Source organism: Ciconia boyciana, chromosome 2 (genome assembly GCF_034638445.1).
Source record: "Ciconia boyciana chromosome 2, ASM3463844v1, whole genome shotgun sequence".
In the NCBI taxonomy this organism is placed as follows: domain Eukaryota; kingdom Metazoa; phylum Chordata; class Aves; order Ciconiiformes; family Ciconiidae; genus Ciconia; species Ciconia boyciana.
The window spans coordinates 51,771,173-51,783,912 of NC_132935.1; the positions used below are offsets into that span (position 1 = coordinate 51,771,173).

The 12,740-nt window shown below is 39.8% G+C and overlaps 1 protein-coding gene across 5 annotated transcripts in view; it reads left to right on the top strand.

Moving 5' to 3' along the window:
* OSBPL1A (oxysterol binding protein like 1A) overlaps positions 1 to 12,740 on the top strand; it is a 77,030-nt gene that overhangs the window by 44,745 nt on the left and 19,545 nt on the right. For all 5 annotated transcript variants that reach the window (XM_072852612.1, XM_072852613.1, XM_072852614.1 and 2 more), the window contains 2 exons: positions 3,626 to 3,788; positions 10,832 to 10,988. In XM_072852612.1, the coding sequence (XP_072708713.1) occupies positions 3,626 to 3,788; positions 10,832 to 10,988 (320 nt within the window). The remainder of the gene's footprint in view (positions 1 to 3,625; positions 3,789 to 10,831; positions 10,989 to 12,740) is intronic.

A 12,740-nucleotide genomic window follows, 5' to 3' on the forward strand; every position in this document is an offset into this window, starting at 1 on the left:
CACTACTAAAGGTACAGAAACCACATCTGTATCACAAGCTGTGCCTTATGGAGGCTGTCAATAAAATGTGTCTTCTGATATTTTCCTGGGTGTGCTCAGACTGGATTTCCAGAGCTGTGTATATGCTGATACCTGCATCATTTTGCTGTGATATTTACTACCTTATATAAATATTTGCATCGCCATGTAAAATAGCATGGTACTCAGCTAAGGCACCTCCACAAAATCAGATGATATTCCACTGAAAAATGTTGGTCTATCTGCGTCCAGTTTAATAGACTGAAATGCATATGCTTCTGAAAGCGGGTGTTTTCTTCGTTGTTTTATGCACCTCTTCCTGCTTTATACATAGATCCTAAAGATGTTTTGTTAATAAGCATTTTTAAAACTAGTCTGGAGGTTCCTTCTGTAATCTTGCAGTTGTTTTTGTGTTGGGATGCTGAAGAAGGACAGGATGGGGAAGAAAAAACTTTGGGAAAAGGGATAAAGCTGAAGTGTCATCTCCAAAAATGGTGGTGGTGTAGCCAGGAAGATGATAATTCACCTCAGAACTTAATCATTGGCCAAGTCTTGCAAATGAAAAATAGACTGTGGCAAAATTATGCATAACAGCAATCTACTTCTTACATGTTGGGAAAACTTGTCACTCGGTTGGTCCATTATGTTGTTCAATAAACTTTATGCTTTGAAAATAGTGCCAATCTGTCTGCATATTTCCTGTTAAGCTTGGGAGAATGGAGTGTGCAGTTCTGGAAAAAAAAACAAAACATCACGCCCTTATAGCCAAATTACTGCAGGAAGGTTTTAGGAGATTTATCTCGTCAATAATAAAAGACAAGGTGACAAAATGGTGGTATCGCTTAAAGCTGCTTTGTGTTTAAGAAATAAACAGAATGCTTATTTAAAACAAGGTTATTTCTCCACTGAGAGTACATGAAGGTTGTACTAACTCTATCTCTGCAAGCATTGCTTTTCTAGAGGTGAAATCAATCAAATAATGGTAGTAGAACCATCTTTTTTTTTTTTTAGTTCTCACATTGACACCGTAGAGGTGCGTAAGGACATAGTATAGTTACAGACAGCATTTCCAGACCACTACCTTCAAAGAGCTGGTAGTGTAAACTCTTACCTTTCACTGAGTACTAAGATGTAGAGGTTCTTAGAGCCACCTCTCAGCTCTCTGAATGTGTCCATCCCACAAGCTCAGTACTGCAGGCAAAAGTTTTATATTGGACTTTCATCTCCAGCCCCCAGGTATTGTTAAGGTTGCTTTAAAATCAGTTCATTCAGATATGAATGAACATCCCAAAGGTTACAAGCAACAAACTTAAACATGTTTTCTTTTTTCCTTAGCTTCTGGCTAGCGTTGTGCTGCTAATGTAACAGATGAAAAGCTTTTTTTTGTTACCTCCTAGTAATGTTTAATTGCTGTGCTAGTAAGTGTTTAGCAGCTAGGAAGTCTAGAAGTACACAGAAAAGTGAACCTTACTATAAAGCTGGCTATTTATTTTCCAAAAAGGGAATTTGTTTCCAATACACCTTCTGCAATTCTGAGTAGCTGTACATTATGATAGGGCAGAGGAACCTTAAAGGCAATAAGGGGGGAGGGGAGGGAGTGTTATCTTAAGCCTAGATCTGTTGTTGCTTGTTTAATCACGCTACTGTGCTTCTAGGGAATGCAAAAAAAAGTTCATCTGGGTTTTGTTAGATATATTTCAATTTCCTTTCAATTTGCTGTTAAATAACATTGAAACTTAAGTTTTAGGTAAAGATTTAAATCACTCAAATCATTTATCAAAACAAAACGTTAGAGCATAAAGGCATCTACTTCAATACTGCAAAATAATTGCAAATACCATTTTAATAACTAGTTTTACTTTGCTGTTTCATAAGAACGAAAAGTACCATTTTATTTTCAGTCCTCCACCCTCCCTCTCTCAGGAGAGTGAAATACTGATGCTGTTTCTCCAGCTGGGCGTTTTCTTCACTATTTGATACCATACAAAATGTAACCCCTGCAGAAACTGCTTTATAAGAGATCTTTTGCAGTGGCATGTCTGGTTTGTATGAAACACTGCAGTAATTGGCTTCGTTGGTACTGTCAGAGTGATCTTTAAATGAAAGTGACAGTAACTAGTCCAGACTTTTCTTTTTGTTCAGGGTAAAACTATTAGACAGTAAGTGACTTACTGGTTTTATTGCTTTCAATTAGCAACCCAATTTTATACTCTTTTAATTATCATTTAATTGGATTGCCCATTTACACTCAGAGCCTGGCAGCCAAACCAGCTGATTTAGTATTTGGCACAACTGAGGGGGTGAAAATTTCTTCCATAAATCTTTCTACAGAGGATATGTTACTGCCAGCATAGAAACTCTTCTCCGGAAGTGGCATATCTGCTTCAATATCTCCTTTCTAGCTTCTAAATTTGCACCCCCTCGTTTGTGCCTGATTCTGAATCCACTGTTTGAGTGGTTGTTATAACTGAGGGGGCTGAAGCCTCCAAAGTAAAGCTTTAATGTAAAATGTAACCAGATAGGATATACGAACAGTTCTTAAATTAGATTCAAAAAGGTGATGTTGGTATAAGTGTAAGTTGCTTAGGAAAGTGTGTAAGTTGTCCCTGTAACTGTTCCAAGAGATTGTCATGTCCTTGCCTGTTCTTAGTGGAGGGGGAATTAGTGTTCTAAACTGACCTTTGAGGGTAGACTGGAGGACAAGGCAGGGGCTGGGGATGCTTTTAAAAAGGGACTGGAAGGGAGAAAGGAACTGAAAGGAAAAGAGTCAATGGTTTAGGGATTGAAGTAGCAGCAGCACATGGAAGCCTTGCTGGGCTGGGAGAAGAGGCCCTTCAGCTACAGCCCTCTCCCCTCCCCTGGCAGAAAGAGGAGGCAGGAAAGCACCAGCAAAAAAACTGAGGAGGAAATAGGAAGGACATGTTGCTCTGCCTTTACTAGTCCTGGACTCAAAATGTGGATAACATCATCCTCGCCGGACCCGATTGCATGTGTGGGCTTAAAAAGGCCCACCATCTGGTGGCTGGGCTTCTTTTTTTTTTGTCAGCTTCTGGCTCCTCTGTAAACTGTTTTGGGAGTGGAGAGGGAGAGCTGTTTATATCGACGTTAAATCAGTTAGTAGAGGAATCTTTTTTTAACCTCCTTCTGTAATCCTCAGGGTTAAATGTTTTCAGCTCATAGTTCAGTTGCAGTTATTTGTAGCTGGCATTCACATTTGCTCTGTAATTCAATTTAGATGATGCTGCTTGGCCCAAATTAGAGCAGACTAGTACAAGGAGCTTGGTGCGTGTAGAAACTGATCGCTAACTCCATAGTTAAGGTCATCCAAGTAGAGTTGTAAATATTTCCCCTCAGTTTTAAGGTATAGTTATCTGACTTGAATTCACTTGTGGAATTGTGATTTATACTGTTAGATTTCTCAGCTATTGAAAATGCTGATTAACAACCGTGTCATCACAAAAATACTGTAATATTCTCATTAATCCATGTGGTTTTAGTTCCAGCTGATTGCCATTTATTTATTTATTAGAATCTATCTTCTGAATAGCTTCCAGCTACACATTCTTCGGAGAGATGAGATTTTATTCATACATGTATCTACTTATAGGTGAGGAATTTGAAACTGGAGCATGAGCAGGAGAAAAACAAGATCTTGTCAGAAGCATTAGAGACACTAGCTACTGAACATCATGAACTAGAGCAGTCTCTGGTTAAGGGATCTCCGCCTCTCAGCATCATCAGTGAAGAGCAGTTCTATGATGCTGTCTCAGGTAAGTAATGATGTCCAGAATGTGAGTGTGTAGCCAGCATGTGTGTGGTGAATGTATTGGAGGGTGATGAGGGGGTGGGAACAGTCTTACTTTAAGTGAAATCTCTGCCTTTCTAATGTGGAACTAATTTTGGGAGAATCTTTCATGTGCTTTATGAGCGGGCCTCTAAAAATTTACCTGAGTTCACTTGTAGAATTGTATTGTTTCACCTTAGTATGACAGAAAGTTACAAAACCACAGGGCAGCCATGAAAGGTCTGATTGCTTGGGTGTCTGTGCCCTTTTTTTAAATAGCAAAACTTAAGGCTCCTATTTTAGGAGATGTAACTGTATCTGGTAGCCTTCTGACTTGCTTTCTCTATGGTGGTGTATGGTTTTTCTTTTGTTTTGTTGTTAAAATCAGTCCATAAAGATCCCTAGTTTTGAGGGATAATGAGGTTAAGAAAGGCTTGTTCTGTTTCACTTTTGTATACCTTAAGTGTCACAGGTGGAAGAAAAGGATGAATCAAGATCCTGTGTGCATTTCTGAAATACCTTTTCTTTCCCTGTCTGCTCTTCAGTTTAGTATCTAATATTTTCATGTGCAGAACATGCAAATGGTGATTTTGGAAAACTTTGAACTGCGCAAGATGATTACAACATGCATTTGTATAGAGAGGCTGTACATAGTCCAGCTCAGTAATAGCTCTAACTGGGTCATCCTGCAGCGCACAGCTGTCTACAACTATGAAGGATCTGAGAAAACTTGAGGCTGAACATAGTCTAACTGTAGCAGATAATTAGGTTGTGATGGCATACTTCACAAGCAAGTGTGGAGTTACTTATTCTGCAAGCTGAACTGTCTGATGCTTCTGTCAGAGGAGAAAAGCAGTGTTCCCAGACTCTTTGATAGGTGTTCTGCAGTGCGCAACTTAAGCAGAGAATAAAAACAGGCAAAGTGGAGTCTATGCTCAACTATAGCACTAGCACAGGAACACAGCGAGTCAACAGCAGACTTTGCTGCTTGGCACAGTAACAAATTCATCAAGCCTTCAAGGAGGAGAAGAGATTGAGGAACACTAGAAACAGGTTCTTCAACCAGAACCAAAGGAATGATTCTGCTGAAAAGCCTCAGGCGCTTTTGCTTGTCTCAACAAAGCAGAGAACAGTTGTTTATCTGGTGCTGCTGGAATGGAGTCTCTCCAGCCAGGCTTGTGTATATGAAAGAGTACTCAGCTTTAAAGAGCTGTTAGTCTATACATCTTATAACTGATCTAGTCTCTACATCTTCTTGAATGAAAGTGTCCAAAGCCTCCTCTCTACCTGGGAGAGGTGGTGTTTTTGTCACTTGAAGCTGCAAACAAATCACGTTGAGTGGACTTGCATAACTGTGAAACTTGTTGAGTGTGTGTGTGTGTGACATCTAAAAAACGTGTCAATTCTCTTCTCCTTCAGGAGAAGTCACTTGACATAATTCATCTTGATTGCAATTTAAATAATTTTCCAGGACAGACTCACTTTCTTGACTGTCTGTCAACTTCATCAGACTTGTGTTACATTCTCCTCTCTAGGTTGTTCACATCCAGTGCTTTGCAGTGATTAGGGTCCTCTCTGTCTCTGAAGGCACGTGTTTGGGGGAAGGGCACTGATTTGGGGGGGGGGGGCTGGAGAAAGGGAAATGTGACGTATTTTCCTGGCTGCTGGATGTATGCTATGACTTTCACTGTGAGCAGAAAAGGAATTATTTTTTTGTGGGTGTGGTTTGGGGTGGGGTTCTCTTGCTAATCACTGGGATTCTGGTAATAACCCCCTTGCTTTTCTGCCACGTCTGTGGCGTCTCAACTAGAAGGCTTCTTATCTCTGTATGACAAGAATACAGTGAGAGCAGAGGATTTGGGGATATATGACCCTGGCTCAGAGTTTGGGAATATGGGTCGTCTTTCCTGGGCTAATGAGACAGGGGATATGATCATAAATATTTTCATAACAGAGCAGTGACTAGGCCTAATTGTCAGAAGCTAAAAATTTGTATCTCCAGAAATCTAAACTACTAGGACTTGGTCTTCAAAGCTTTTGCTAAACCTCATTTGCAATCTGATAGTATTTTATTAAGTTAAATGATCTTGATTTTGGATAGACATTCATGAATTGTCTTTCTAGGCTGTATAGGAGATTGAGCAAACACCAATGTATTCTGACAGGGTGATGTGACAAGCTATAATGTCTGTCAGTGGAAAAATGCCACTACTTCAAGACTATTTTTTCTATTAGGATACCATCTTTTTCTAGTTACAGTTCTCTGAATTTTTAAATCTCCACCGTAGGAGTGAGTTTAGAAGTGAGAGTATTGCATAACTAGGCTTGCACTCTGAGCTGAAGAATCGTTAGCTTTGACTTGACAGGTTGAAAGAAGAAGCCACTGCTTTTTTTTTTTTTTTTTTTAAAAGAATGTTGTCTGCATATTAGACACTTCTGCTTGTTTACTCTCAACAAAACTATCAGTAGCTGTGACAATTCAGAGTAGTGCAAGATTTTTCAAAGAGGTTTTTGAACAAGAAGTGTATTAAAGAGGATATGTTCACAGCAGCAGATACTTGTCCCCATTTACCATGCTCTGATTCACGTTGTAGAGCAATGTGATTGCATGAACCAGACTCCTGAATGAAGCTGAATCAGAAGATACAGTCCAGTTGCTATTGGACACGCAGTCCATGGTAGGAAAGCAGAGCTACTATGAAGAGAACACCACCAGAAATGTAGCTAGTTCAAGTGTCAAGTCCTCAGCACCATCTGTTTGGCTTGCAAATCTGCTCCAACTGAGCCATGCTACCTGCTAATGTTGGCATAGACTAAATTGGTCACTGATAAAACTCTGTGTTGTGTAGTTCTGTTTGTAGAAACTGTGGGCACAATTACAGAAATATCCTCATTCTTTTCCAAAACTGGGGTGAGGAAAATGTTTGTAATGTGGTAAGATTGCTTACTGAAGTAGTAGTTTATTTGCTGAAGTCTCTCCTCCTTTTATTTTTAAGTGATACGCTGTTATCAATGCTTTCTGACTGTTGCGGTTAAATCCCTGCAATGGGAGAGCAGTAGACACTGAACATGAAAGGAAGAACCTACAGGAAATGGGAGTTATTTGTGTTCCCAAAGCGTGGTATCCAGTGTTAAGAACAGCAAAGTTAAGGGTGTTCTTAATCTGAACTCTGACAGCAATAGGTCAGTTAACAGTGCTTCCCGGTGCGCTGATCCTCTTGCCGTGGGAGTGGTGGAAATGTGTAATTAAACTCAGTAGCACATGGAGTGCTGGAGCGCTGGGTTTCAGGATTGAATGCTTAACGTGTCAAACTCTGCTTCTATGTTTAAAGCAGGGTGGGGTGGAAGGGGGCGGGAGTTGGGGAAGGGAAGAAGCACTAAACAAGTAGCAAAACTTAATAAGACCAATGCATCTCCTAGAGAGCTGGAGAAGTTATTAGCTTTGATTAAGTATGCAGACCTCAGGAAGCATATGAAAACAGAATACAAACGCAGAGTCCATCCACAATGCTGAAAAATGGCTAAGCAGGTCAAGAATTAATTGATTTTTGCCTTGCAGATAAGATTCCCTGATTATATGCAAATTGCACACCCAGTTCGGGAAGAGCTTAGGACTATCCTGATTTTTCTCTTTAAAGGGTTTATCTGAGAGGTGGGTTTTTCTGCAAACACAGCTTTTGCGTGTGTTGAACGGGCTATTGATGGTTTTACATAGATGCAGTCTTACTATAAAGGCAGTTATTTAGCTACAGGAATATTTAGTACAATCTAAAGCTAACCTGTCATAGTACAGCTTCAAGTGTTACGTACCACTAATGGGCGCTGTGTTTATAAATAATGCTCCTAAATGGTACAAGAAGTAGTAGACTAGTTCTGTTGCTTTTGCTCACTTCCTAGTTTGTCTCCATTTATCAGCTCACTTAAAAGTAAAAATTGTACAAAAAGCATAGAAACTTACTACCCTTCCTTCCACGTTTAGGGTAGTTTTGTCAAGTGGCTGTTTTTGAACGCATGCCAAAAATACTCCACAACCTCTGTGAGAACACTGCTGCCTGTGGACTTCTTGCCTTGAATATACTTAAAAGAATGAATTCAAGTATCTCAGGGATGGTCAGAATTCAAACCCAGCCTTGGCAGTGGTTAAACACTACCTTTCTCAGGTGTATTTATTAATCAAATACATTGGCCAAACTTTTCTGTCTGGAACTGAAGACTTACCAGTTGTTGCAATAGGAGATGAACTTCCCTTGAATTAAGTTTCTGTCATTGCTTCTGCTGTTTCCCCTTGCTCTCCCACTCTTGCAAAATGTAGCCGCTGTTTTTACTGTTACCCTGACACTTCAGGTTTCGTGAGCTGGAGTACTTCCTAGTCAGCCTGGTCTTGTCTCAAAGATCACTTAAAAATTTTGGCTTCTGAACAGGGACTCTTAGTCTTTCTCCCCCCTCCTCAGCCCACACCCCCTTAAGCTCAATAGGGGAAAAAAAAAAAAATCTCATTTTCTCCTAGTCATCTGTTTGACAGCTGCTCTGTAGCAACTTGTGAATACAAATCTTTTTTTGCAGTGACGGGGGAGTATGCAAATCTTAATTCAGAAAAGAGTTAGCTGCAAGTACACAGGGAAAAGCTCAGTTTGAGTTGCCTGTTGATCTGTGCTCACAATACAATACTAGGCTTGTTCACTCTGACACCTAAACAAACTCTCAAGGCTTGTTAAGCTCGTTGGGTCAAAGGAGGTAGCTGAGGTTTAGGGATTGCAGATTGATATCTTTGATGGCAGGAGCTGTTGTAGACATACTTTCTCAATGAGAGCCATTTCTCAGGAAAATGGTAGAGATGTCTCTAGAGAGCAATTTTGTATAACATTGTCTGGTTTCATTCTTCTACTGTTCTTTATTGTATAGATGCTCTTGTATTAAGTAAGGCACATGCCCTGGAGAAGGCTGGCTAGTCGGCGTCTACAGCTCCAGAGAGCTTTGCAGGTGCTGAGCTCAGTCCAGCATAATTCCACCCTTTCCACCTCTGGAGTCGTAGGTCTGTTGCAGAAACTCAGATGGAGCGCGTTGTGTGTTGTAACTCTTGTCTGAAAACAAGACAGTCCCAAATGGTACAGAAGAAGAAAGGAGCCTTACAGGAGGCAGACTCTTTGCTTTATGTTACAGGGTTTGCTTCACGCTTTTCTTGTCATGATAACTGTTGGCACAGTTGAGCAGCTCTTTCAATAGAGAGGTGGAATACTTACCTTGAAGGGATTTATAGCTTGTCATGTGGTCAGGATGCCGAGGCCCAAGTTGTGTTACACTGCTAGAGTGTCTCTTCCTCTGTGATATTTGGATACGCATCAGTGTTTTCCCGACTACCTGGGCTTACGATCTCTGGAGAAATCTGTATTTTATACAACAGATTTGTCCACAAGTAAAAATGCTTCTCCTTATTCTACTTGTTATATACAGTACCCACCAAACTAATGGTTTGATATCTTATATCGTAATTTGGCACAGAACTAGACTGACAAATTTGGGGAAACTTGTGAGAAGATTCTCTGGAGTGCCAGTCCACTTTTTTAACATATCCTCAGCACCAGCTGGCAGTTCTTTTCATTCCCTAGCAACTGGCTTAATTTCAGTACTGTCTTGACGAGGATAGGGATGGATGTTTTTAATGAAAGCAAAGATCTCCTTTATGCTTCTAGATCTCACTCTCTCTAGAGAGGATGGAGACATTGTGGCACAGCCCATCCATTCATCAGGATTTTGTCCTGTTCTTGACCCTTCTGTAATCTGGATGTAGTAGAAAGTCCTCTTGTCACTGTCCCCTTCACCAAAGCAACATATAATTTACATGTTCTGGAGAAGCTACTGGCATCATTTTTTAAGAGGAAACAAGAAAGCACCTGGCAATCGACAGCTGTGACTGAGATATTCTTTTGGATGAACTACTACTTCAGCAGGTTTTGATTACTAGTTTTGAATTAGAATCAGTGTGTGAGAGAATGACTAATCTTGCAATTATTTCTCTGGGTATTTGCAGCCAAGAGCAGTAGCATATGCTGAAAGAAGTACATAGCAGGAATGGTGTCTACTATGGTTTGGGTTCACTTTTTTTCAGAAGTGGTGAGGCTTGCATTAAGCTGTTTATCACTCAGTGTTGTACCTGGTTTCTGCTAAAAGATTTCCCAATGGAACAGAAATTGGTGCATCTTTACTTGTCTTGAGCTGTTCCCTTGCTTCTTGGAACTTGCAATTGGATAATCTTTTGACATTCTTGTCAAGTTTGAAAGAAAAACGTGGAACAAAAATACAGCCCTTTGCCAGGAAATTTTAACTTTATGATTTGGGGCAAGACTGTCTCTTCTCTAGACCTGGTCAAGCACTACCTGACCAAAACCCTGGTTGGAAATAAGGTGGTGGTGTTGATACTGTTTTTAGTTTTAGGTGTGATGTGGATTGTACTATTAACCTGCCTTCCACAGTACAAAGTTTATCTTATTGATTGGTGAGCTTATCGTTTCAACTTTGCTGGGACTTGCGTGGCTAATGTAATCCACTGTGTACAACATCTCTTTCTGTTCTTTGATACTTGTTCAGTAAGTTGGGAAGTGAAGGTTACTGAACAGCACCGAGCGTCTAAGAATTTAGACCAAACTGAAATCTTATATGAGAGGAGTCAATACTTGAATGTTGACCTAACTGGTATTTAGTTAGGTAACATACTGGCATCTACATGACACTGGTACTTGTCCTAAGCAAGTTATAGTAGCTTCAATTTAATAAAAATGTCATATTTTGGCTCTGTTTGATAGAGGATTTTTAATCTACTGTGTTCATGCTTATCTCGCAATCTCTTTAGTCTATACCTAGATACAGAGCTGCAGTGGTCTGTGACAGTACTAGTTACTTACCAAATGGATGCTGTCATCAGGACACAGTAGCCTACTTAGGTTTCAGTTTTGTACAAAGAGGGAAGATCTGTTAGTGACTGAAGTCTAGCACAGGCTGCAGATTCATTAACATGCACCTGCTCTTTTGCAGATTCAGAATCTGAAAAATCATTAAGTGGGTTTGAAACAACAACAGCTTACTCATTAGAGGACAGCATGGATTCAAAAGATACAATAACTTCAAGCATGTGTGAAGAAAAGGTTTGTGGCAGTGGGGAGTCTCTGTCTAACGGAATCAAAAAACACAGGTAGGATGTTGCCTGTTCTTAAGGTATTATAATATGCATTAATGGTGAGTAAAAGACCACAGGAATCTCTGAAAAGCTAACTGTGAAAACTTTAAAAACTTTGTTAGGGGTGATTGACAAGTAGTTGGTTGTGCTATGATTTTATAAAGAATATTTTTCCAAGGCTAGTGTGTTCCTTTACATCTTGCTTTTTGGTGATTAAATATGAATAAGTAAAAATAAAATATAATGTGCTATGTAAAAATGGACATGCTTGTTTTTTAATAGATCTTATTGAAATCTATGTGGATTTTAATTCCTTCATGTATCTTTAATGACCTATGCCTCCTATTGCCTCTTTAATTTCCAGTCATTTGATCCTTCTATTGGTATCGGGAATGAATGAAAAATATTGCTAGCCTAGCATCAGAAACTCAAATGTGAACAAAGGGAGTCCTATTCTAAAAGTCTCATCTATGTTTTATGTGCTTATTTTGTGTTGTCAAATGATCCATTTTTGTTTGTTTCCTTGCTGATAAAGGAGGACAATAGGTCTGAAGTTAATGAGATGTAATAGACACCACTATTCTCCAGTTTCAGTGAGGGGGCAATATAATGTTTGTGCTACACATCAAGCCAGACTTCAGTGTATTTCAAAAAGACTACTTTGGAAGTGTTTTGAATGTGCGGAATGATGATGGGGACACCAGATTTCTGTAAAAACAGGAAATTAATCTTTAATCTTGCAGAAGCAAGCAAGACATGCTTTAATTACTTGGTATCTTAAATAGTTAAATTGTAGTGACTGTTGAAGTATGTGGTAATGTCAGAGACCTGATTTTTTTCACGGTTCAACCTCTGCATGTATATCACTCCCATACCAGACAACGACTAAGGCAAATGAGGGCTTGGGTGGAGTAATGGGGTGGTTTGGGAAGGTAACATAAAGCAGCTAACTAAGCATGTTGCTCTGCACTCTTGTGCTGTTAGCGAGGGTGGTATTTATGGCCTTGGCTAAGTGCCTTCCCTAATTAGAGCAGGAAGTTCAGGGGTGGGGGGGAAGCACTAGGTGAAGGTGGACATCTGAATTGCATTCATTGCCTTGGAAACAATGAGGAGAAAGGAGGCAATTCATGATCAACATGAAAATTATGATGCATGTTGACATGCATTGTCTTGAAGAGTTTTACCAGGAATTGATCTTCTGTTTACTATAAAAAAGAAACAACTTGGCAAGTTTCCCTAATGCTGCACTATGTTGTCAGAACTCTAGGGAGCAGGTGACTGGAGGAGCATTTAAACTCTGCTGGTTTTATAAGGGGGAATGAAGAGTAATAAACAAGTACCTCTGCGTAAGTTGTTTATCTGAGTTATGTGTCTTTTAGTAGTAAAGAGAATATAGGATGTTGGAGTAAAATGAGTGCATAAATTGGCTGGCTAATAACTTACTACTAAAGAAAATTGAAAACATTTTTTTTGATGTATAGCTAAGAATGTATGGTCATATTTTATGTGATTAAATGCCTGTAGAGCACATTCTGGGTTGAGCTGTAATGTCAAGCTTTTTTACCTGGCACCTTGGTGACACAATGGGATTTGTCCACAAATATATTGATGCAAACTATTTCTCCCCAGAGCTCAGCCAATTTAAATCTTACCTCCAAGAGAACCTTCTCAGGGGATGGGAGTTGTGTGGTGTTTCTAGCCTCATTTCTGAGGCTCTTGGTGGGAGCGATGTTTGCCCTGGTACGGGATCTGTTTGCCATGTCTGAC